At 44.6% G+C, this 27,000-nt stretch overlaps 1 protein-coding gene across 1 annotated transcript; it reads left to right on the top strand.

The window, feature by feature from the left end:
• The first annotated feature begins 7,791 nt into the window (after window positions 1–7,791).
• Window positions 7,792–26,485, top strand: LOC139295129 (protein Aster-B-like). The gene is made up of 19 exons (XM_070917232.1): window positions 7,792–7,938; window positions 9,415–9,435; window positions 14,546–14,630; window positions 14,757–14,860; window positions 15,535–15,630; window positions 15,856–15,936; window positions 17,019–17,134; window positions 17,916–18,078; window positions 19,315–19,480; window positions 19,571–19,714; window positions 20,974–21,092; window positions 21,174–21,316; window positions 22,168–22,271; window positions 23,529–23,744; window positions 23,868–23,955; window positions 24,324–24,335; window positions 24,443–24,541; window positions 25,442–25,562; window positions 26,426–26,485. Exons 1-19 carry the CDS (start codon window positions 7,792–7,794, stop codon window positions 26,483–26,485), a joined length of 2,085 nt encoding a protein of 694 aa, XP_070773333.1.
• The last annotated feature ends 515 nt before the right edge of the window (window positions 26,486–27,000 follow it).

Here is a 27,000-nt window from a genome sequence, read left to right as displayed (position 1 = left end):
TATTGAACCTCTGTCCAATAGTGCTCTCTTATCCGGTTAAACACTCTTGAAGTGTTTCTTGAGTGGCTTTGCACCGCCAACACCTATGCGTTCGCGACGGCGTATGTAACGTTTTTAACCTGCGTTTTGCCACTTGCCTCACTATATAGAGACTTAAACCATTAACATAGTCAATCAAATTCTGTGGCGGCTTGGCCTGTTGGCAACCACTTTTACATTACTTCCACCGTGCCCAAAAACCAGACCATTTGGACTGATTCCGGCACTCACCTGGACTACCTCTCTCGCCGCCAGCAGCAACCAAGGCAGGCTTTCTTTTTGTAGCCCTGAATAATCTGATAAGGTACTTAAGCCTTTAAAACCTAAGCCTCAAAATGTCCACCTGGACTTATTTGCTTATTTTTACTATAAAAGGGTCAGAAAATGTCCTGTGAGTAAGTGCTTTTGCCCATTTTTCCAGAAAGCTTGGAACTTTTAATATCTGGCAGTTATTTACAATTTACTGCATGTTATAAGAGTGTAATAACAGTTTAAAATGAAGAAAAACATTTTAGAGTTGTAATGGGAAAAAAACAATGCAATTGAGCATGAATAACAGATTTTGCATGTTAAAGTGGAAATTTGAAAAGTATAAAAAATATTTACAATAAAATTTGTGAGTCTTTGTCTCTAAATGTGCAAAAACAGGCCACAAAATTGAAACTATGTACAGGCGTTTTTTACCACACAGGGCAATTCTCTCCTCTCTGGCTCCTCAAAGGCCTTGGTGGTACTGCCGGTAACAGTTCCTGTGTGGCTGCAGACACAGGCCCACATCACAGGTCTCACACTTCCAGGCAGTGCTCCTCTGCCAGAGTTTGCAGTGCTTTTGCCCCATGCTGGCTCTCTGCGCTTTGGTCTGTCCACTTCTTGTGGGGATAGGTACATGTTGACCTGAAGTTTTCTGAGGGCCATTTTTCAAGTCAACCCCAAGGAGGTGTGCAGCGAGCTCCTCCTGGCATTGCTGACGGGTCATAGGCCTCTCCTGCAGGCTGGCACAGTGAGCCTTGTGGATGACAAAGGAGTTTGTCACAGCAATGTCAACCCGATGCTGGAAAACAGTGGTGGGCCATCTCCTGGTTTTCCAGTGGACTGAATTTGTGCCGATCATCTGGTCCGAGGTGTCCACTCCCCCCATGTACTTGTTGTACTCTGTAACTGTGGTGGGTCTGGGGACAGAGATCTTTTGTTGTGGCCCATCACCTGTCTTGTCTCCACTGTACACTGGGTGGATGGTGGAGCACAGGGAGACCTCTCTGGTGTCCATCCACTTCACGAACAGAAGATCCCCGTCCCTGATCCACCGGATACTGCCTCGTGGGGATCTTTTGGTGAGGGCATTTTCTTGGGTGGTGGGGACACCAACTCTTCTCTGCCTTCTCTGTCATTTCATAGTACTTGCATACACTGAAACAAAATTTATTCTCTGCATTTGACCCATCCTATATACACTGCTCAAAAAAATTAAAAGGAACACTTTGAAAACACATCAGATCTCAATGGGAAAAAAACCATGCTGGATATCTATACTGATATGGACTGTGTAATAGGTTAGGAACGAAAGGATGCCACATCGTTTGATGGAAATGAAAATTATCAACCTACAGAGGGCTGAATTCAAAGACACCCCGAAAATCAAAGTGAAAAAATGATGCGGCAGGCTAGTCCATTTTGCTGAAATTCCATTGCAGCAACTCAAAATGGTACTCAGTCCTGTGTATTGCCCCCACGTGCTTGCCTGACAACATTGGGGCATGCTCCGAATGAGACGACGGATGGTGTCCTGGGGTATCTCCTCCCAGATCTGGACCAGGGCATCACTCCTGGACAGTCTGAGGTGCAACCTGGCGGCGTCGGATGGACCGAAACATAATGTCCCAGAGGTGTTCTATTGGATTCAGGTCAGGCGAGCGTGAGGGCTAGTCAATGGTATCAATTCCTTCTTCCTCCAGGAACTGCCTGCATACTCTCGCCACATGAGGCTGGGCATTGTCGTGCACCAGGAGGAACCCAGGACCCACTGCACCAGCGTAAGGTCTGACAATTGGTCCAAAGATTTCATCCCGATACCTAATGCCGTCAGGGTGCTGTTGTCTAGCCTGTAGAGGTCTGTGCGTCCCTCCATGGATATGCCTCCCCAGACCATCACTGAGCCACCACCAAGCAGGTCATGCTGAACGATGTTACTGGCAGCATAACGTTCTCCACGGCTTCTCCAGATCATTTCATGTCTGTCACATGTGCTCAGGGTGAACCTGCTCTCGTCTGTGAAAAGCACAGGGCGCCAGTGGTGGACCTGCCAATTCTGGTGTTCTATGGCAAATGCCAATCGAGCTCCACGGTGCCGGGCAGTGAGCACAGGGCCCACTAGAAGACGTCGGGCCCTCATGCCACCCTCATGAAGTCTGTTTCTGATTGTTTGGTCAGAGACATTCACACCAGTGGCCTGCTGGAGGTCATTTTGTAGGGCTCTGGCAGTGCTCATCCTGTTCCTCCTTGCACAAAGGAGCAGATACCGGTCCTACTGATGGGTTAAGGACCTTCTACGGCCCTGTCCAGCTCTCCTAGAGTAACTGCCTGTCTCCTGGAATCTCCTACATGCTCTTGAGACTGTGCTGGGAGACAAAGCAAACCTTCTGGCAATGGCACGTATTGATGTGCCATCTTGGAGGAGTTGGACTGCCTGTGCAACCTCTGTAGGATCCAGGTATCGCCTCATGCTACCAGTGGTGACACTGACCCTAGCCAAATGCAAAACTAGTGAAAAACAGTCAGAAAAGATGAGGAGGGAAAGAATGTCAGTGGCCTCCACCTGGAAAACCATTCCTGTTTTGGGGGTCATCTCATTGTTGCCCCTCTAGTGCACCTGCTGTTAATTTCATTAACACCAAAGCAGATGAAACTGATTAACAACCCCCTCTGCTACTTAACTGACCAGATCAATATCCCAGAAGTTTAATTAACTTGATGCTATACTCTGATTAAAAAGTGTTTCTTTAATTTTTTTGAGTATGATACACATCACTAGGAGCAGTGGGCAGCCATTGTACATTACCTGTATGTTCCACAAGCTCCGAATCCTTGCTGGCTCAGGTGTCGGAAGAGGAGGGGACTGTTGTAAAAGTTGTCTGTGTAGACAATATACCCAGACCCCAGGTAGTCTTTGTTGACTGGTCCCGTTACAACATCAAAAGAGAGCCCCTTCCCTGATGCCATCTTGGACTTGCCCGTGTAGAGCTTGAAGTCGATGGTGTAGCCGTTGATGTCAGCAAGCACAAAAAACTTCAGCCCCCCCTTTGTTGGCTTGGCCTTCATGTACTGCTTGATGCTGAGCCTGGCCTTGGTCCCAACCATCCTTTCGTCGACTGCAAGGTGCTGTCTTGGGTGGTAGATGGCCTTGCAGTTCATGCGTATCACCTCCATGAGAGGTCTGACCCGGTGGAGGTGGTCATAATCCTCTGTGCCCTTTTTCTTATCATTTTCTTCACTTTTCTCTGAGTCACTGATGATTTGATAAAATGGCCAAGAACCGGTCTCAGGGCAAGACGGTGGCAGGGAATGGCACATGGAAAATGGTTTGCCGACGCCAAGAGTCACTAATCTTTGGTAGGTCCAAAACTGACATGTACAGCAACATGCCTATGAACCTCTTCATTTCAACGGGAGTCATTTCAGTCCAGAAGAACTTTCTCCCTTTCTCCAGGTTTTTGGCTGCATTCTTATTTGTGTTTTCACAGATGAGTTTGAAAACTGCAGCATCAAAAAAGTGGGAAAAGATATCACCTGGTGGTGGGTTTCCCATATTGAGAGGTGGTTGGGGTCTCCGTCTTCCATCTTTGATGATGTGGTGAGCGTCTTCGGTCTCTGACAGCATCACCAGAACCTCCAGCATCCCCACGGCTTCTCCCTCTACGGCCCTGAATGTGACCTCTGGTGGACACCTCCTCATCACCACCTCCAGCATCCTCACAGCCTCTCCCAGGACAAAGGCCACTTGAAGAAGAAGAAGAATATTTATTTATTGTCATTTCATAGCACATACACAGTATAGCTGTTCCTCATCACAAGACAAATTGAAAGTAGTGGAGAAAAACATTCAGGTGGTCACACAAACTGTATAGTACAAACAAGGTATGGTACACTGTACAAACAAGACTTGGTAACGTTACACATTATTCTAAAAAAGTCGGCAAACAAATAATGCATGCGTCATATTTTGTAGTGCACGATGCGCACATTTATGCATAGAAAGTACAAATACGCACTCATAGTACAAACTAACAGACTTGGTACACTGTTCTAAAAAGGTCAGCGTCGATTTACACATACAATAACATATACAAAGTAAAAACTAGCTAGAGAAAAGTAGAGAGAGCTCCATTCATCCAGAAATTCAACTTGTCTAACGTTACCTTTCTTCACCAGAAGTTGCTCCTTCCGTTGGTCCTTCGGTCTCAAATCCTTCTCTCAACCTCCATGGAGGTTTTATCACCCGGGAGGGTCGTCTTGCTGACATTTTTTTAGTCAAAAATTTCTGTTCTCCGCTCTCTTTCACCGCTCTGCTGTGTGTATGTCTCCGGGGCTGCTTCACGGGCTTCCGGGAGAGGCGCGAGTGAAATTACCGTAATGACGCAACATCTCAGCTTTCAGAAACCGTTGGAATTTTTCCGATAGCACAAACCGTGACATAATTATGGTAATCCAAAGTCCGCTTGTGCAAACGTGTCGCCGACAACACACTCGGTGTTAAAGGGTTAAGGATAAAAGTGCACATTTTTTCATATTCATTTTATAGCCTGAAAAGGTACTAACTAACATAAAAATCTCAATAACCTACGGCAGATTGCACATTGCATTACCCAAATATAGCAAAATATCATCTGCATACAGCTAAATAAAATTACATATATTTCCTACCAGAAAGGGGGTTATAGTCTGTGACTGCCGTATTTTGAGGCAAATAGAAACGGGGAAAGAGGGCATCCTTGACGAGTCCCTCTACAAATTGGAAACCGGGATGAAAAATGGCTTCCAGTTAGTACTTGAGCAGAAGGGTTCATCGTATTTAAATTGTAAATTAGATTGTTTTCCAAAATCTATGTGTTTTAATGTAAACCAAAGAAAAGTCAATTCCAATCGATCAAATACCTTTGCTGCGTCAATAGATACATATACAGCAGGCGGTGGAATTGAATTAGGAACAGAAAGAATAACATGTAACCATCTTCTGACATTGTCTGCTGCAAATCTATTTTTCACAAACCCTGTTTGATCTGGATGAACTAATTTGGGTATAACTGGGTCTAATCTCCAATAGCAGTTATGAAATGTTTGCCTGTTAACTACAGCCCCATTGAATTAGTTTTAATCTTCACCTCCAGGCTCTCTCTATGTGATATATTATTATTTTTAAACCAGATCCTTCAGTCAAAATAGAGTCGTCAAGCATTTTTAAACCCTAGGTGTCAAAAGTAATGGCAATTAGAATAAACACTTGCCGCTTATGCTGTCAGTATAATTGAACACAACTCATACAAATATGTCAGCAATTTCCTCCTTCTACATCTAAATCACAGCCTGCATGAAGACGGGAAAATCATACGGAAATCAAATAAAACGGCACTATTGTATTTGGCCAAAACCTTAACCTTAAGAAGACATGTTCTGGATACAATATTCACCCAAAAAAAAAGGACATTAACTCTAAAAACAGAGTAATTTCTTTTTTTCTACATAGAAAAAAAAGGGATGATGGGGTATAAAGATGACAATGGTCTGAGCACAAGCAATTGAGTAAAGGAGGTCCGGGTCGGCAGAGTGGCCGAGGGAGGGCAGACTTAGAGAAAGCGGCTGCAGCAGAATCCTGTTAGTCATCACTCGGGAAGAAAAAGAGAGGGTGGGCGGGGGGGGGTTAAGGAGGGGAAACAGGAAAGAAGCCTGTTGAACTGCATTTCTGGGAGGGGGCAAGTGTACCTGCCTGTTTACGACCAACCCCCATTCATGTATTCTTTGGCATGGATTCTCAGAGGCAGCTCCATCCTCCTCCTCCTCCTCTCTTCTCTCTGCTCCCTCGTCTCCTCCTCCTCCTCCTCCTGCTGCTGTTGCTGTCTGAATGAGTGGATGAATGAAGCAAATACAAGTCTGACGCTGTGGGCTGAGGTCTTCCATGGCTGCCAGGTCGGTTAGTGTCTCTACTTACAATGCCTTGCCCCCCTCCCCCCATCTCTGTGTTGCTGTCGCTCTGTGCCCGCAGTGGTGTGTTTTGTGGGAGGATGTGTCAACTTGCACAGTTTTTACATCCCACCATGTCCTGCTGCACCAGACGCTTTAGCTGGGGTTTAGCGAGACACCGATCACTGCGTTTGCATCTGCAGGCAGACGAGTGTGTGTGTGATGTCTCACCGGTATGATATATGCACTTCGAATTAATTATTAAACTATATAGATTGACGTCGCGTGTTTATTCAACTGGCCCACGGGTAAAGCATGGGGATTTAAAATGGGCGACTGAGTCTGTTTTGGAGGCTTCTATAACCTGCAAGTATAGAATGTAGAGTAATTAAGCATTACACAACTGTGGCGTTAAAGTTAGGAGTGATATATTGAGTCAGTCAGAGTTCCCTGTCTAGTAATGTACCTTTTTTTTGTTCTCCAATGGCAGTAAACCAGCTGTTGATAACAAATAAAATGACTATTGACGTACTAATGTCTAGATTGACGTGAAGGCTAGGTCTACAGCTTGTAATCTGACCTTTTGATCTGAAGGGGCTGCAATGCAGGGGTAGGTGGCAACCCGGCCTCGCCGTGTATCGGTCAGTCTCAGTTCTCCGGGGTCAGACGCCTCGACTCAGAGAGCGAAGCCGTGGGATGTTAAATGAGAAGCAAAAGTGGGTTTCGATGTAAGATCCAGAGTGTTACATTAGGTAACTGTTAGAGAATTGCAGTACAGTAATGGCGTGTATACCTCTTTGTCCTCTGGTTGCAGAGGGAGTACATACTTTATTTACCGGCACTGTGCCCATAGGTACCCAGTATTTACAAAAACAGTATAATCTATTTGTCCTTTCCTCTAAAATTCCCAATTGTTACTCCCTTGTTCCCCATAGTCTGGTTTTCTTCCGCTGTACCTACATTTAAGTACCAGTAGCAAAGTATTTTATATGTATTGATTCATATGATGAAATCACACTGTAACTTTCAGAAAATGAGTTGTATCACTGACCATGTGTCATTCATTCTGTCGTCCCGAGGCTTGAGCAGGGGCGCCGTGGAGAGAGATCGCATCGGGCCCCACCATTAATGATCCATCACGTGGAAAAATAATTGCAGTGTTTGAATTCTTATCATTGAAAAGAATTTTTCATCGTTTTTTTCCCCACTGCAATTCAGTTGGAAGAAGGACTGGTTCATTGGTAAGGGTATGGGGATGGGGAGACAGGGATGCTGAGCCTGAAGCTGCCACCAGGCAGAGGCCGGGACAACTGACTTGGCATGAATGGCTTGCTAAAGGTTTTGCCTGCGTCGATTAAATGTCGACTAAAAGAGGATGTTAGGGGAGCAAAACAATACAGAGGCTCTCTGGATGTTTGTTAATAATCTATAGTATCTGGCATTGATACATGATCTAAAATCATTAACTCTACAGGTGTAGTTGCATCCCTTGCTGACGTCCCAGAGTGACTTTGTCTTTCTTTCAGTACTGCCACGTTAGCGCAAATCGGAGCCCAACTGAGCCCCGGGGCTGACGGCAGCATGGTGGAGAAGGGTTCATCCGATCAGGCCGCGGACCGCTCCCCCGCTGCCCCGGAACAGCAGCAAACCTATCAGCACCAGCGCCCCTGCTCCCAGTCGGCCCATCCCACCAGCAACAGCATACGCGGCAGTGGCAAGAACTCCAAGGTAAAAGCCATAAACGAGGCGCCCAAGTGATTTTGGGAACGCTGTAAGATGCCCACTTCCAATGGTTTGTTTTGCCAGAAACAAATTATAACCAAAGCCCCTTTACTGTTACTGGTTATGGTGACATCGTCATGACTGTTTGAGCTGATAATGGAGGCACGAAGCAAAAGTAAATGAAGTAGTTGCAACTGTGTAATTTAAATATTAAGCGTGGAACCCATAAACATCTTGATTACAGACGTGCCCTCAAATGGGCGGCCACTTCCACAACGCCAATGATGAGGACACTGCAGGGTTCAGTGAAGCCAGAATCCCAAACCTGTAACACATAATAAGACTCTTTTGCACTCGCCGCACGGTTGAATGTCTGTTTGCGATACTTTTGCCCCCTTTTGCAAGGAATTTCTGGTACGTGTCAGTGCACTTACAATGTGAAATTGACACAGATTTGAAAAGACACGTTCTGTATGTGCACCGCCACATGGGATGGAGAAGATGTAGGTGCTGACCTCCCTCTGATTCACAAGAGGGACATCTGCTCTGGAAGACACTTTCAGATACCACGCCTTCCATTTCTGTAGAGATGAGAATATCCGTCTACTGCATTTGTCATAAGACACATCAGTTGTGAGGCCAAGCTTTGACACTGTGCTATGAAAGGCATCTTGGCTCTTTCATTAAACCCCCCCCCCACTAAAATCAGGCCTCACATTTCAGGGATTAGCTGCTTGAGTGATGACCTCAAAAGGGGGGGACTGCGCCGGTAGATGAACACAGTATTTCAAAACCAAACTCTAAAGCCAATGAGAATTCATGTAATTACATTGAGCTCTGACTATTGGGCTATTGTCGCTGCCCGGCGTTTAATACCCAGACCATAATGTCATACACGGCTCAACCTGAGACTAAGTCACTCTCTAACCTCCTTTTGAAGGCAAGCCCCAAACCTTTACTTGTGCAGACTAGTCTAAGATAGGGGTGACCCCAAATAGTACCAGTTCCAACCCAACAGCAGACTACAAAGAGCTTCCAACTCCCCATTAGAAAAAACTTGTCACACTAAAAGGGTAAAACACAGCCAAAAGAGGACAGGAAAGATGGGGCCGTCACAGGGGAAACCGTTATAATACATGATACTTTCATTTTAAACACTGGTTTTAGACAAAATGGTCATGCTTACGAATGAAGAAAGGTAATGCTGCCGCTGACAACTGGATGTTTCTATGGCATCGAGAGCTCACCTTTGTTTCTCCAACTGTTGTTCGTCTAAAAACCATCTGGTGGGGGTTTAAAAAAAATTTGATTTTGTGAGTTTTTGAGTATCACGTGCCTTGACAGCACTATGCATCACAGTACACTGCAAAGAATGTTTCACCATAACTTGCTTTGTTGACGAAGTTCTTTCTTTTTTGTCTATTTTGTCCTCCTCTCCGCTCCTCTCCTGGCCACCTCGCCCATGCTTTGACGTGACGACAGAAAAGCCAGAGCTGGTACAATGTGAGTTCATTTGTTTAACCTACTGTATGTTGAATCCCAAAACGGCTGTTTGGACAAAGAGCTGTGCATGTTTCCATTCTGTTGTTGTGCAGGACTGAAAAGTCTGAGGGAAATTCCTTACAGTGTTTCAAATAGATAATAGATAAATAACAGTTACTTTAAATAAAATAGATATGTTTAATGCTTTATACCTTACATTTTAACAACAATATACTGATTTTGAAACCTTTAGATAATTGCTGTGAGCAAATGAGGCCACTAGCATATAAGAGCATCATTGTCTCACCCTCTGCACATGAGTTGGAGGTCTGCTGGAATGTGTCAATGCACGAAGCAGCGAGAGGGCACTGTTCTCCTAGAGTGAGCGGAGTGGTCTGGCAGTGGAAGACTGAGCTTGAGAGTGAAGCGATGTCTGTTGCCTTAATAAGAAAATAAACATAAAGATAGCAACATCCTGCTCATAACAGAAATGAACAAAAATGATATATTTATAAAAAAAAACCCGAAACTTACATTAAACTTAAACAGTCCTATTTGTGGTATTTTTCCCATTGGAAAGGAAGAATTGAGGGAAGCCCTGATCTGTGTGTAAATTGTTATTTGTGTTCATATTTGGGCATAGTATATACGTCTTTGTGTGTGTGTGTGTGTGTGTCGCAGTCCATACTGTAATTTTGTGGGGCATCTCACAGTGTGTCTCTTTCTTTGAGAGTGCGGGATGTTGCCACTTTTGCCATCTCCTTTAGCCATTAGTCACGTTTCCCTTTCAGCATTTACATGATGTTGTTGATTGTGACCTACTGTGTAGTGAGGTACAGGGTCAGATTCAGGCTACGTGATGTGCAACGCCAAATCTGGCCCTCAATAGGGTGGTCCTGCCGACCATTTTCTAAGTCACGGTGAAAACAAATTGATTCAGACAGGGAATTTTTTTGTTTATTTATACCAATTAGTAAATGTTCAATAGTGTCCCTTGGCTGTTACTTGGGAAGTTGCATCAGTGTTCTGTGCAGTGTGCAGAGGCGGTGACAAGTACACCAAAAACACCTGACCTGCGTGGGGAATGTGTTTGCTTGCTTTCTGCCAGAAAGCATTTCTGATATCAAGGCTAACTTATTATTTTAACCCAAATCATGATCTTTTCCTAACCAAGTAGTTTCTGTGTTTAAACCCAACCAAACTGCGGCCGTTTCACGACGTTAACCACGTGTTAAGAAAGGCTTTCTGGCAGAAAAACAGGACTTTCACCCAGGAGACTGCTTTTGACTTGCCATGTGAAACCAAAAGTCAACGCTGACTTATTACTTTAACCCAAACCAGGATCTTTTCCGAAACCTAACCAAGTTGTTTTGGTGTCTGAACCTAACCAAACTGCGACAGTTCCACAACGTTAACCACATGTTAGAAAGGCTTTCTGGCAGAAAGACCTGAGGCCTATTAATGTTTGTTTATTAACTGGCTCCTGGCTTCATGTCATCTTGCAAAAGTGGGCGAAGTATAAGTAAGTTTAGCATCCCTGCAGTAGACGATACATATTGGATTCTCTATTCAAGCATTAGAACACCCAGCCATCCATCACCACAGTGTGAGTGCTTGTCTGGTAGTGAGTTAGCAGTTGTAGTGGGCCACTGACAGATTAGTTCAGAGTGCTTGGGTTTGGGCCTTGTCTTGTTATGAGAGGTGGGTTTTTTTGGTGAATGAAATGAAATGTACTTATTACCACAATCCAAATCTGTGTCTCTACGCCACAAGGGTTCTGAATATCCAATGTTCAGTGAGGCCCAAGCGAAATTACTTCTTTAGGATCTAAAAAAGTGCAGCAAAAGCATGTCCTTTTCCAAGATAAATTCTCAGGTTAAAGATGAGTTTCAAATGTAATCACAGGGAGGATAATAAGTGCACTGTTAGTTTGTTGTCAGGATGGCCACAAGGCAAAATGTCATTGGAGGAACAGACATAAGGATGATTCTGCTCTGATTCTGATTTGAATTCATTTCGGTAGTGCGTTCAGGGGCGAATTCACAAAATGATTGCACAGCTTTTGTGACCACTAAATTTGCACAAATAAGAAAAGTGAAAACATGCAAGTGCCTTCAAGCTGCATTCTTGCTAATGGCCATCGGGGGGCGAGTCCACTGGTTGCAAAAAGAAGTCCGATTGTATAGAAGTCTATGAGAAAATGACCCTAATTCTCACTTGATTTATTACCTCAGGAAACATTTTCCTAAAGAGTTTATGGTCTTAATCACTAGTTTCAAGTTTCATTCCAAATCTCTACACACACACACACACACACACACACACACACACACACAAGCTTTTCCTGGAAGTGGATTGGTTTGTCCACTTCCTGTTGTTTTGGTTGTCATTGGTCATGGTTTACCTAACTGATAGGCCAAAGGAAAGGACCAGAGGAAAGAGAATATAGGCAGAAGAGTTGTGGAACTGAACATTTAGAGGAGGCGTGAGCACATGTGAGCAAAAAACACATAGGTACCCACAAATTTCACACACACACACACACACACACACACACACACACTCTACCGATGAGCTCTATGGACTCTAGTAAACCCAGACTCTCCTTGGACCTCCCTCCCTCCCTGTGCCCTCTTTCTTCACACTCGCACATTGGCTCCACCCACCTCCGTGACTGCTTCCCAACACCCAGCGCTGTAACAGAACAAAGTCGGAGGAGGAATCTCGGAGTAGCCCCATGTTGCTCCAGTCACACCTAAAAGGTCAAGCTCATTTTGCGGCTGGACATCAGGAGTACGTGCTGCGCGAGTGGAGTTATGGTTCTGATGGACTGACGCGAAGACAAGAAGTGATGATGACACGTCAGGCTGCTCCTTGGAAATATGATATGATGAAAAGAATCTACAGTTTGTGAGATCAAGCAGAACATCATGGACAAACCGCTGTCCGCCTCGGCCTGATGACAGCTCAAACTCAGCTGTGTCATTTTAACGAATTCAGTTTTTTTCCTTTGGAATATTTGGGATATTAGACAAATTAAAGTGGCAATAGGCAACCTTTCAACCCCTAGCGTTTCCAAGTCATACTGTTGTTGACGCCACTGTCGCAAAGTCAACTGGATCGCTTCCCATCTTCCGCTGAGCCTGGCGACAGTTTCCACATTTCTGTGAAGAAGCGATCCCCACCACTTTAGAAATAAGATATAAGAAAGAAGCGTGTTCACTGAAGAGGTAAAGCGTATTGCTTACTCACTATCGCTAGCAGCCTGGCTAGTGTCCACGGCAAGAAACAACCGTAAGAATCCCAATTTGAGCTAGAAACTCTGATCTCAGTGCTGTGATGAAGATTAAAACGCCCATTAGTATGATTAAGGAGGGTTTGTTCATTACCCATTACCTGAATGTCGATTTGGAACCCTCGCAAGTCCCAGAGCTCTGTCCCATGCCCGTCTGAGGTTTGCTCTTCTTTTGCTTCAGTTTTTTTAATCATTCTTCCTCTTTGCCTTCTTGCCTCCTCCATCAACGGGGCTCTTTTTCCTTTTGCCAGGTAGAGTTTCCGCTGTTACTCCGGTTGTTCCACCGTCCGCAATTTTCACTACATGGGGATGGATAGCTACCAATAGCTACCAGAACTTTATCGAAACAATTATACAACAAGTTTACATAGGCTTATGTGAAAGCCATGGATTTATAAAGAGAAGCGCTGTCCTCTTTCTGTTTTGGTTGCAATGGTTGCACTTCCTTTGTGCCGTATATCGAGCCATCAAGAACTTAAGACAAGACAAAAGACAGACAAAAAGAAGAGGGGATGACTCCATTGCTGAGTCAAAATTTATCAGCCCTGGATTCAGAGGCTGAAACAAACTGGGAGCATGACTTGAAGCGTGGAGCAGCTGGCCCAGTGGCACCAGTGGGACTGGGCCTCAGAGCAGGTCCCTGCCGTAAGTCACTCCATCTGGGAAGTTGATCGCAACCGGACAACGTGAATCCGAAATCAGAAGTGTCAGTCAAAAAAAAGGTATCGCAAGTTCACACAAAGTGTTTGGAAAAGTTGCTGAGAATGGAGTTGAATGGGGCCAAAGGTTTAGTAACTATTGGGGAAAATGTCAGCTACTGCCAGCTTCAGTTTTGAATTGTTGGTGTTCAAATGCCATAGCATCTCATGACACTTCACTTCCTGCACTCGTGTTTCCCGCCTGCATGATTACCTGCCCTGCCCTGATTATTGTCACCTGTCTCATTAGTTACTCATCTGGTTTAGTCTGTGTGCCAGTTCTTCTTTGTTCTCCATGTCAAGCGTCCTAGTGTTCTATGTTTATGTTTTTTTTTAGCTTTTGACTGGATGTATCTGCCTGGTTTGGCTGCTTACTTGTGTACCAACTCAAGTAAAGACTGCATTTTACTCACAACCCGTCGTGCCATTGGGTCCTCTTCCTTGTGGGCCCGGTCGTTACACCCAGTGTTTTCGAGTGCATCAAAAGGATCAGAATTCGTCTGCGGGGGGCGCTGGCTCATTCCCCATCACGCGTGCTCATTTTCCAGTCTGATTACAGTTAAGGCGGCTGGGGCCGTCACAAAGAAATGAGACAAAATGAGATCTTGACCTGATGATAAATGGTAACCTTCACGGCTCGCAAAGGGCTTTACAGTTAAGGTCTCATTCACCCATTCACTCATGGTTGCTGAGGTGCCAAGCAAGGTGCTGACCCTTCAACATGAAGGGGGAGATCCAGGGATTGAACCGCTCGGAAAAAAAGCAAGAAGTTCACAAAGACCACGAATGTCTGCCCCAAATTTCATGGCAATCCATCCAACAATTCACTCCGAACTACAAACGTCAACAGGAGATATCATCTGGGGAGCATGAATCATCCACACTTGTTGACAAATATTGACTTCCCTGGAGCCAGGCCACTAGTTTAGCTTAAAAAAATATTTGGGTTGTATCATTTCTGTCGCAGAGCATTCACATGTACATTCTGGAAGGGAATGTTTTGCACCCTCAGAGAGAGTTTTTCTGGCCCGCATGGGAAATTACTGATTGTAAATGTGTGTTTTGCATGCATACATACGCTCTGTGGGTGTATTTTGTACACTCACGCATTTTCTGCCATTGTCTGCGTCCTCCGTAGGTATTGAGTCCCACCTACAAGCAGCGCAATGAGGACTTCAGGAAGCTTTTCAAGCAGCTGCCTGACACCGAGCGCCTCATTGTGGGTGAGTCGAAAACTAAAATATACTTTAATAGCCAAAGGAACGTGACAAATACTCCAAACATGTTGATCCCAAGTAGGCACTTGATGCACAATAATCTTTAATTTCTTGACCATCAACTCCTTCCAGACTATTCATGTGCCCTGCAGCGGGACATCCTCCTGCAGGGGCGCCTCTACCTCTCAGAGAACTGGATTTGTTTCTACAGCAACATCTTCCGATGGGAAACCCTGGTGAGGACACTGATCTAACTGGAAAACTCCCACGGCCTATATTCTTTTTTCATATAAATAAATGATTTTATGTGCCACACAATAGGGGTAGTTGACTAGATTGGTTTTACTTTGTGATTGACTTTGTTCATGGACCATTTTTAATTAACAGTGAAACAGCAGGTAGAGCGTCTTTAGCCTCCACCACACACACCTCCCACGCTTGTGTTGTTAGATGAGGAGGAGGAGGATAAGGAAGAAATGAATTAGCTTGACCTCAACCTGCTAGCTACTACAACCATGGGCATATTAAGATAACTAGATCCCGTGTTCCAATATGGTGCCATAGCCTCATAGGGCATGCATACATAGAGTCGTTTGAGAGTATGTGTGTGAGAGACTTCTTCTGGCTTAACCACTGATTTCCTGCCGGCTACATGTACGACATGAAACATTTTTTACCAAATGCTTCAGTTATCACCTCACAGCCCACGCAGAACTGTTTGGCGGTGCGTGACCACGATCCTTGAGCGCATGGTCATAATTAGGCCCACCATCACGTTCGATTGGAGTGCAGGATGAGTCGTCAAAAGTATTCCGATGCTTTAGAAGGGGAGAAAAGAGGACAAATTTTGATTATATAAATAGAGGTAATCAACCTCGACAGTGACAGCGTCTGCTCTCTTGCTCGCAAGCTGATAGTGCGTTTGAAGGACATCTGCTCCATGACCAAGGAGAAGACGGCCCGCCTCATCCCCAACGCCATACAGCTGTGCACCGACAATGAAAAGGTAGCCATACCTTCTCACATACACCACTCTACAATCTGAGCAAGTTCATTCAAATCTGCTTTCTATTTAATTGTAAAGCAGTGTGCCCTGAACATGCAGACGTTGTGGTCTATTGTCTAATCTATCGATGTGTTGCAATTAAAGTATAAATAAAATACTGTGAATGGGCAAAGAAAATGGGCAAAGTTTTCTTCATCTCATCTGTTGACTCTGCTCTTCTCTCAGCACTTTTTCACCTCATTTGGGGCGAGGGACCGGACATACATGATGATGTTCAGACTGTGGCAGAACGCTCTCCTAGAGAAGGTGAGACTGACCACGCTGCCATTGTCTTTCTTTTTGACAGGAACGCTACTGAGGTCAATTACATTCACTACATTGACTTCTGAATCTTGACATATGTATATATCTATACATATGCACGTATATGATTAAAATTTGTATTGCCCAATTAACATATAGTGCAGTAAGCCTTTGCACATGGATCCAAACAAGCAGATGTTTCATGGAACCCAGTCACTTCCAGTAAGGTAGGACCACTTGCCTCGCTGTTTTCGGACAGTTGTACCTGGAGTGTGGTCTGCATGACGGGGTCTGGGAGCTGCCTCTCCAGCTGACTCACTTGAAGTCCACTATCTCGAGGGCTACTTCTTCCCCTCCTTGACACAGCAGATTGCTTTCTAAAATAAAATCAATTTTAAAAATTCCATACCCTCACACACTCTTGAATCAACCAATATCCACGTTTCCATATATGCACAAATGTGTGTCTATATATATGCATACATACCTAAACACTTTCACACTCCAATCCATATGCCCTCATGCCCCAATAAAGAAGAAAACCAGGTCTCTCTTGAGAATGAGACCCTGTGTCTCAATGAGAGTACCTGTCTAAATAAAGGTTAATAATAATAATAATAATAATAAAATACCTCATTTGCAGGCTCAGAAACGTATACATGCCAATTCCCCCAAAGGAATCCAGATGCAGTGACAAAAGTTGTACAATTTACTTTTAACATTTACTTTTCAGTGTAATGAGTATTACAGAGGTCCATTTTTATCAATTTCAGCCAATTTAATGGTGATCATTTAGTAGGTCACAAGTACCAGAACTCTGTGCGTGTCAATTTTTTTCTATATATCAAACAAACACGTGTCCCTCGTATTACGTGGTTACGCGGTTCCGAAGATGAATCTGCATTTGAGATTGGTTTGATTTCAACCTTCATGCTCTCTCTAAACATCAAATCCTTTGGGGCGGTTCCAACAATAATCACGCAAAATCACCTGTTAGGCCACTATTATGTGCATTATATTTCTTATCAGAAATTGAGAGTTATGCTTTGACAGGTTTCTGATACATATTTCTCTTCTCCTCTCAGCCTTTATGTCCAAAAGAGCTGTGGCACTTTGTCCATCAGTGTTACGGTAGCGAACTTGGCCTGACCAGCGACGATGAGGACTACGTCCCTCCCGACGAGGACTTCAACACCATGGGGTGAGTTTTAAACACAATCGTAAAAAAAAAAAAAAAAAAAAAAATGTTCCATTTCACATTACACATTCCTGACATCATAGTGAAGCATATTTCTAGTGTGACCATGTTTTTGTGTATGTGTTTTATTACTTCCTGAACAATTGTGGAATTTAATTAGAAACAATTAAGTGATAGTTTCTTTAAATAGATGGTCAACCCTTGGGTAGCCAATAACAGTGCACGGGGTATGAGGTTGGGACTCCCTCCCCTTCCAGTGGACCGCCATGGGGCCCTATTTTTCGGAAAAAAAAAAAAAAAATATATATATATATATATATATATATATATATTCAAATTCAATTCAAAGGTATTTGCATAGCACCACATCATACAATAGCTGTTCCAAGTGCTTTACACCCATTGGCTCACACACCGATGGCGACCGAGCTGCCATACAAGGTGCTGGCCTCTACAAATATACAATAGAATAACAGCAGCCCTAAGACACAACAGAGATGAGAGGCTAGGCTATTTTTAAATGACGTGGAAATAAAAAAAAATTAAAAAAATTAAAAAACAAATGTGTGCACGTGGTAAAAGAGTGTCCCAGAGCTGGAGCAGTCTTTTTGCAGGAGACGCCCAACCGGTCCTCTAATTACTCCAATTCGCAACAGAAACCATAAAAAACCATGACCACCCCCATCGCACCCCATGCCCATGCATATGCGCGTAGCCCAGTGCGGGCAGTGTGCAGCAAGCTGGTAACCTTGACCTATAGCTGCTGTCCATCTCCGTGGTGCAGGTACTGTGAGGAGCTGCCCGTGGAGGAAAACAGCGAGCACGGCGACGGCAACACTCTCACCAGGAACACTGAGGCCAAGTCCGATGTCAGGCCCGCCCCGCCCCACAAAGCCTCCCCCACCGACGCTCCGCCAGAGCTGCCCAGCACTGACTCCTCAGTCTCTGTAAGTAGCCAGGGCAACCATTAAACTTTGCCATGTAGGGGACTCAAACCGTGGCTGCCTTTTTTTTAATAAATGTTTCTGAATACACTGTACCAAGAGCAAATGTACAACACGAAACTGCACACATAGGCATGTAGCTAAACAAAGACAAGCAAACATACTGTTTTGTATTATATACGTACAGGCAAGTGAATATGAAAGTAGATAAGTGGGATAAGTCCGAGACCACATTGAACGTAAATCACAAAGTTTTGAGGATTCAGAAAAACTTGAAAACACAGTTGGGACACAAAGTTCTGTCATGTAAAATGAAGAAATATTTTGATTCTGCGCTACTTTTAGGTCAGCAATCAAATTTAAGCAAATTTTGTACAAAAGGTCAGATTTCTTTGAGTTGGATCCCTTCCATCAAAGCATGCGTTCAGACGACGATTTGATCTACACATCGGAAGCTCATTCAATGAACGAGTTTCCAGCAGATCATTGCTTACTAAGAAGCATTGTGGTAGTGGGAAGCATGGCATCCAAACTAAGTGAAAGTGGCTGTTATTCTGAGCAAAGAGGGGCTTTCGCAGCATCAAATCATGGCTAGACTAAAGGTTTCTAAGGGGGGCTGTGCACGGAACTCTGAAACGCTTTGCAGAAACGGGATCAGTTGTATCCAAAGCACGATCAGGCAGACCAACAGTGACCACACCATCAGAAGATCAATACATCAAGCTTAGTTCCCTTAGCTTGAAGTTCAAATACAAGTGTGCAAATATATTCTTTTATATTTTCTTCTTATTTGAGTGGAAAGTCAATGATGATGTACAAAGCCTGATCTACGTGGGTTGATAAACTCAATCCATCCTCTCCAACATTTATCACATTCATTTTTTCACAATTAGACCAGTCTGCTCGTGTGGGCGGCCATTTGTTTTTCTCGCGTCACTCTAAACGAGACCTTTTAAAACTTTTTCCCATGCTATCTCCGATTGTCTTCCAGTAGCTGTGAGTCCCAGAGCATTCCCAAAACACATCCAGCACGCCGTCTGCCTCACCTCAGACTGTTTTAAATTATTTACATGTGTAAAAATGTAATCTTTCAAAATCTGTCATTTGAGTCCCCCAACTTCATGGAAGTGGAATACTAAAATCACTGGAGCGTCATTTTAAACAATGGAGATCCCTGCTTTTTACCCTCTAGTGTTTATTGGTTGATCTTGTTGGCTCCTGGTCTTCCCGGTCCACCAGTGTGACCTGCCCCCTGTCGAGGACGTATCCAGCCCCCTCCGTGACGCGGACCTCCTGACCCTCCCCGCGCCTGAGAACCGCAGCGGCCAGCACAGCGGCCGCGCCCCTTCGCCGCCGCTGGACCTCGACGCCGAAGAGGACCTGGCCACTGAGCCAAGCGACGAAGGTGTGTGATATTACCAAGAAATCAAAACTACGTTCTCAACGCGTGAAATGCAAAATGCAGCTGTCACCTTCAATATAATCCTCTGTGCAGGTGAGGTGCAGGCTTTCCACGAGGACCTGAGTGGCAGGCAATACATTGACGGGGTGTATAAGTTGGGTGTGGACAAGATGCGTGACTTACTTTTCACTGAGACTGATTTCATGAGGGACTTTCGGGAGCAGAGGAGGTTCTCAGGTAAACTCAGCACCCCCCCTTATTCCCTCTGTATTTCATACAATGTCACTTCCAAAACAGGCAAAGTAAACCGGAACAAGCCGATCAAACTGAGCGTGGAGAAGGGTCTCAGTTCTGAATTCATTCAGGTGTCAGTAGGAGACAACGTAACGCGGTTCAGGTGGATTTTAGAACGTCAAACAGGAATGTGTTCAAATTAACCAGGTCACAGTTTTTTTTCTAGTCTATTATATTATTTTTCAGTAGAACATCCTCCTACCCATCCACCCCCAGCCCCGCAGTCACTGCCACTGCCCACCTCCCAAACTAAAATGAATTACTGTACCCTACCGTAGAATCAAGACTACTTGACAATGTGAGTATATGTTTTGCCACTTAAACAATGTGTCAAATTACGCAAAAATTCATATTTGTTGCTGATGTGGCTGATGTTTCTTCAGACCCGGCAGGCACAATTTGCATTGTTGAATTGTATGAATTGTAATTTTGGTTGAAATAACTAATTTTAACCATTGCATGCCACTAACAATGTTTAAAAGGGTTCCTTTTAACAAAAATGATGTCTGTGAGCACCCGTCCCCTTTTGTATTGTTGTATTGTATTTTTTTTTTTTTTAAACCGGACCAGGTCAAACGTGTTTAACCATCTTTTTGTTTTGGACTGGCAGTGGCAGCTCGTATGTGATAAAATTTCAATTTGGAGCCATTTACTCCATTCGATTCTGACACCCTCTCCTATGCTTAGTTAGTTACCGCCTCCCCGCCTTTCACCCATCCACCATTACAGGCTTTGTCCCCGACTGGCAGATATCACCTTGTTCCCGGACAAAATGTAATTGTCCTGTATCCGTTGTTTTTGTCTTCCTTGTGTAGTTGTGTTTTGTCTTTTGTCTTGGTTAGTCTGACTCCTCATCATAGCTTCAGATAGAATTTTTTGTCACCCTTCAATTACATTGAAACCTCATTACGAAGGGATTTTTTTCAATGGCTAGTGTGAACCGGAAGAACGATTACAGTCGGGCCCCTGACTATTGTTTTAAGACAGACTTGTGAAAATTGTGAATCTATCCTTTGACAAACATGTCGAGTGCATATCCTCCCTCATCAAACACTTGCGAAGCTGATTTTTACATGTTTATTTGCTTTATGATGCAAACACAACACTGGCCCACTTTATAAGCACTTTGCTCCACAGTGTTACTCGTGATCAATAACTGCACAGGGTCCCATTAGGTTTCATTTTGGTATTTCCTGTTGCAGATGTGGTGTATCACCCATGGAGGAAAGAGCGGGATGGTAACCAGATAAGAGAGATCATGTACACCATCGCCCTGAATAACCCTCTGGTCCCCAAGACAGCCACGGTCACTGAGACACAGGTTTGGTGGACATTTCATGAGCCATGGCTCTCCATATAAATTTGAATGAACAATTTCTTACAAATCTGACTGTGTGCTCAGACTCTGTACAGAGCAAGCCAGGAGAATGAGTGCTATATCATTGACGCGGAGGTGATCGCCCATGACGTGCCCTACCACGACTACTTCTACACCCTCAACCGCTACATGCTCACCCGGGTGGCCAAGAACAAGTGCCGCCTCAGGTAAGAGGGACAGGGTTTCGCTCACATGTGTGTTTCATGACGAGGACAAAGTGTGCCAAACCTGCCAAATCTCACAACTCAAAGGAGATCACAATGAGCACTTAGCGACACGGATGGAGAGCAATAATGAAAACAGCAAGGGTTCAAATGGATCTTTAGTCGTGAAACGCAACACAGAAGTAAGTCAACTTGAAGCTTGTTTTGGTCCCTTCACCCACACACATGCGAGAACTGTCTGGAAATGTTTGCAACGATGTTGTCGAAATATTCAAAACATTTTTTACTGATTTATACCTAAACCAATACCCAGATTGAAAGGGAGCAGATTGGTTTCACCTGGGTTTATCAAACACATACATTTGTGGATTACTTTTTTTTTTTGATATCCAACAAAACAAGTCCTAACTTAATATGACGAATCAAAACTTTATTTTTTTCTGGAAATAAAAAGACGACACATTTCCTTGGGGGGTGGGGGGGGGGTGTAATCCTTGGTAATGTCATCTCCGATGTCCTTTGCGAATAAATGCCCATAAATCCTTGCAGAAATCATAGGAAAAAAGTCATTTGTGTACACCGCAAACAGGTACTGCTGACAGCTAATTTGGCATAATTTTAATGGTGCAATACATAGGACATTGCTCCCGATGGGATTTAAATTACAGGAAGCGGTTGTGATTATTGTTGTAGTGTAGGGGCGAACATGCATTCCGGATGGGATTAAAATCACGAACAAGCGCAGGTAATGTTAAGTCAGAATGGCAATTAAGGTTGATGAGTGTAGGGCCAAAGATGTACACCACATGGACATCAACATTTTCAGGTTTATTGTGCGTGTGTGTGTCCTGCAGGGTGTCGACAGAGCTTCGTTACAGGAAGCAGCCATGGGGGCTTGTGAAGGGTTTCATTGAGAGGAACTCCTGGAGTGGCCTGGACGAGTACTTCAGACACTTAGGTTAGCACTGCAACACAAACAACTCTTAATGGAAATGTGCGGTATTTATTTAAAAAAGAAAGGTTTTAAACCTTGGCGTCGCTCCCATAATTGTGGTCATTCTGACTGTGTTGACTTTGCACTCAACGTCTCCATTGTAACCTGAAGATTCAGAAAACGTGACTCCGGCAAAAACAACATCTATCAGGGCATGCAGCATGAGTGTCCTGACCTGTAAACGAAATGCCAAACATGGGATGGTCGGTGGGTGGGTGGGAAAAAATGCTCAGCTTCTTCTTGGGCTTGGAGGCATTTTGTGATGGGTAGTACAAAGGATACTCAAGCTTCTAAAGAAATTTTGCACAAGTAGCGGGGTGGGGGCGGAATAAGGGGTGTGTGGAGAGAGAGGGGCGACAACGGCACCTGGGGGATTGCACCCTAGGAAGTGCTATCAAAAAACCTTGAATATTGCTCATACGTTATCTGAAACGCTTGTCTCTGAGTCGGGACAATACAGGGACAGTTGAGGTGGTTTGGGCGTCTGATCAGGATGCCTTCTGGGCGGCCTTCCTTTTAGAGGTCTTTCAGGCACGTCCAACTGGTAGGAGACCCCCGGGGTTGACCCCCGTATCTCATCTGGCCTGGGAACGCCTCGAGTATCCCCCCAAGGAAGAGCTGGAAAACATTGCTGGGGAGAGGGATGTCTGGACTGCCTTACTCAGCCTGCTGCCAAAGCGACCCGGATAAGCGGAAGAAAATGGATGGATGGATGGATACATAGGGATCTACTCACTAGGCAAGTTGAAGAAGAAATTAGTACTTGCGTATGCATAGACCCAATGGCATACCAATAACTTAGCCCTAGTCTTCTTGTCTTCAGCTTTTATGTCCTAAGTCGTTATACAACTCGTCTTATGAGATATCAGAAACACAGGTCATGGAGTCCGCATGCACGTCATACGATACAAAACAAAGCATCTTCCAAGGTCCATGAAATCGTAAACATCCTGATAGCTTGTGGGTCTGGCGTGGAGCTGAACACGAGTTGCTTCTGTCGTTTCTGTGTAAATTGGAATCTCAGTGTCACCAGAAACGTCATCATGTGAGATTTACAGAAATAAAGATTACTAAGTGACCGTTCAGCCTGGAGTTTCCATTAAATGTAAATGGAACAAAGAACCAAAACAGGTTGACCGACTCTCATTGCAAACTTCAACACCTCAAACCTCCCATTCTCCTCTCTCTGGTTGCCCCCCCCCCCCCCCCCCCCATGTCTAGAGTTGGAGCTGAATAAGTTGGATGTGGTGTTGGCAGAGCCTCATAGACTGTCACCCAAGACCAAGGCTCTGAGGGCGGTCACCAGCCGGAGGAGGAAATGGACGCTGGCCCATCGCCTCAGAACGCCGGGCAACATGGACGAGGCCTTGAGCCCTATCACTACGCATGAGGACGAGGACGAGGAGGAGGACATCCACCACATCAAACATGTGGCAGGTCAGCCCAGCAGAGGTCAACAACTGGTCTGTGGCCAGTGAAATACCGTAGGGCTGACAGCAACAACAGCCTCAGGAATTCATGGGTAAAAGTCCTTGCTTTCTGTTTCTTGTTTCCCTACAGGTTCCACACAGACCAGGCGCATACTCGACGCTCCCGGCGGCCTTACACTTGACAGCTTCACCAAACTGCTGCTTCTAATCAGCCTTGTGTGAGTTACGGCACCAATGGTATATTGCCATTCATCCCTGCTGGGCGATAGACTATGTTTTACCACTCCTACGACACACACCCGAAAACAGGTCAACCACGTCGTCACTCACCTAAAAACTCAGCACAAGTAGTTTTTTTCCATTGACTGATCCAGGAAATCAAGCAGACTCGACATCCCGTGTGCTCTTACCGTCAACTTACTCAATAAATGGGCACAATATGGGACCTTTTAACTATTCTATCATCGTCATCTTTCATCGTTTCATAGGGAGTGTTTGAGGACGTGCGCTTGGTTTTTGTGTTCTTGCAATCTGTCATAATCCACTCGTTTTTTTCCCTGCTCTTGTCTTCAATTGCATCCCGCAGGATCTGCATAAGGTATTTTCGTCTCCGCCACGGCCCTGATTCAGTTCAGTAAATGGCATTAAGTGATGTAGTAGATAGATGAGGTTCTGTTGTACAGTCTCTCTCTGTGTCTTCTGTAGCCTGATACTGCTGGTGGTTCTCAATGCAATGCTGTTCTACAAGCTGTGGATGCTGGAGCACAGTCTCACCGCGTCACAGGGATTGAAACCGCAAGAAAGGTAATCGGTGTAAGGAATCATGGTGTTTTTGCTGTTTGCTACATATAGATCATTGGCGCATTGGCTCTACAGCCACTGTTGATTATATTTTGTTGCACAAAGTGGCAGCTAAACATAAATCCAGACAGCAAGAGAAGGTGTTAACTTAAGACAAAAATCGCCCTTGCAACATATCCCTCGTGCATTCGTTGTAGCCACTGTTGCTTCAGCACCGGTCCGCTCACGGAAAAACAAAGGAAACTGCATCCTCACACTCTGCTCCGTCAAAAAAGCGACACCACTTCGATGAGAAGCACCTTGATTTTCCATTCTGTGCAGGGAAGCGCGTACACATTTGGCAGTGAATGTGTTTCATTAAACATTGCGAGGTCTGTGCATCCAGAACCAGAGCACAAATACATTGCAGAGACTTCCTACAACTTATTTAAACGGTTCCCTTGTAAATCATTCAATATCATTCCATATGCATTTTTTTTACATTTATTGTTTCAAATAAATGTTGTTACTGCAGACCCCTGGGGGCAGAGATAGCTGTATGAAGAAGCACAGGCAGCTCCAAATAGTGGGTTTATGCCATAAACAGTTGCTATCATAACCATAAACCTTGTGGTTATGATAGTAACTGAAATCGAACCAAAACAAGTTTTTAAAAATCAAATAAATGATTTTAACAATACTAATTTGGAATATTTTATTATCCAAAAATTACACCTCTCAAAAATGGTAAGGCCTGCAGAGAAGGCCCTGACGGACCCCCTTTGGAAGATACCGGGTAAGATGGACAGATTTTCTTATTCAGAATCTCGCCTCGTCCACTTTCATGGTTTAGAAGAACAGCGAGTGACTTAAGTCAAGCCACTTTCCTGTGCACCACCTGCGTTTTAATGACTGTCTCATCAGCAGGGCTCCTCACACCCAGCTGGAATGGGTGCGGCTCCCGGACTCCCAGCAGTGTCACCATGACGACGAGCTCCAGAGGTGGAGGGAGATAATCAGATCCTCGGTGCTGCTGCTCGATGAGGTGAGACGGCGGGTCAAATGCGGGTCATGTAGGACACCACCAAAATGCTTGCGTGGGCTCATACCACAGAAAAGTATATTTTTATTTTGGCAAACGTCTGGCCTTTGTGTCCAAATGGGCTCCAATTTATGACCTTTATGGTGCTGAAATGAACTCTTAGAGCCATAAAGCAAGTCGTCAATCATATTTAACAGGAATGTCTGCCTCACCGAGACCGTCCGTTATGACGCAAGCAGTCGAGCGGTTGGATGAGTGAGAGAATGACGCAAACAGCGTTGCTGGGTGAGACACCAGATCTCAGGGCGGTTGTACATTTATGGTGTGGAAGACAAGGCGGGGGAGAGAGCGCGCAGCCTGGGGTAGATCCTCCCGCCAGCGATAAACAAATCATTGAAAAGGAAGCTGTGTCTCCTGGGCGTACAGCGTCTTCCCCCTCCACCAAAGCTCCACACACTCCGACACGATGTTTAGATGCACTGAAACTTGGCTGGAGCCTGTCGGATGGCCTCGCCAGCTGTGTTTTCCAGACGTCCGTCTCATGGAACAGATACGTCCACACAGGCCATGTAACTTGTGGGTTGTTTTGTTTTTTTTTGGTAGAAAGTAGAACGTATTTTACTCCACCGTTGCAATATATTTCTTTTGTGTTTGGAACGTAATTGGGTTCTGAAAGACAGTTTACGCTCATGCATCGCTTCCCCCCGAATTTCCCACCTGTGTCCATACTCCATGTGGACACTGGTGGGAAATAGTGCAAATGTTAGTGAGGATTGGACTTTCTGTAGAGCCGCTCTGTAATTCAATCTTGAACATTTGATCACTGATATTCTTGACTTATCCCCCCCTCCTGTCTCTTCACCCAGCTAAGAAACTCCCTTCTTAACCTCTATAAAAGCATTGGCCTCAGGGACTCCGACTCATGAGTCCGAAAACAGAGGAAACCCGCATCACTGATTTCATAATCATCACGACCTTTACTGGAGAGGATGTTGGCTTTTTTTTAAAGCTTGGGGTCCACTCGGAGAGCTCTTCAAGAAATCAAACCTGCAGCAGGCGCATCGAACACGTCCCGCAAGAGACAAAATCCTCGGCAGGACTCGCACATGGCTTTACTTCTGTCTCGTTTTCCACACAAGGCTGCGTCACAAAGCTTGTTTGTTTGTTTTTTCTTTGCACATACGGACAAGAACAGATGGACCCAAACCATGGAACTTCTTCTGCAAAAACACACACACGTTTCCTTCCCCTTTCGAGGAGCTCCAACAGCTGCTGGAGCCCTTCTTTGTGTTTTTACCTCTGAAAACCGGGAAACACGATAAGACACTGTAACAAATCCACAGTTTGCAGTATTTTAACCTGTTTACTTTTGTTCAATATGAACTGTGAAGAATCAAAATGTAACAGCATACATGTGTGGTGTGTTTTTAAGACGTATATG

This window comes from Enoplosus armatus, chromosome 13 (genome assembly GCF_043641665.1).
Source record: "Enoplosus armatus isolate fEnoArm2 chromosome 13, fEnoArm2.hap1, whole genome shotgun sequence".
In the NCBI taxonomy this organism is placed as follows: Eukaryota; Metazoa; Chordata; class Actinopteri; order Centrarchiformes; family Enoplosidae; genus Enoplosus; species Enoplosus armatus.
The sequence above is the reverse complement of the archived record's forward strand: the minus strand, read 5'-3'. Positions and strand labels throughout refer to the sequence as shown.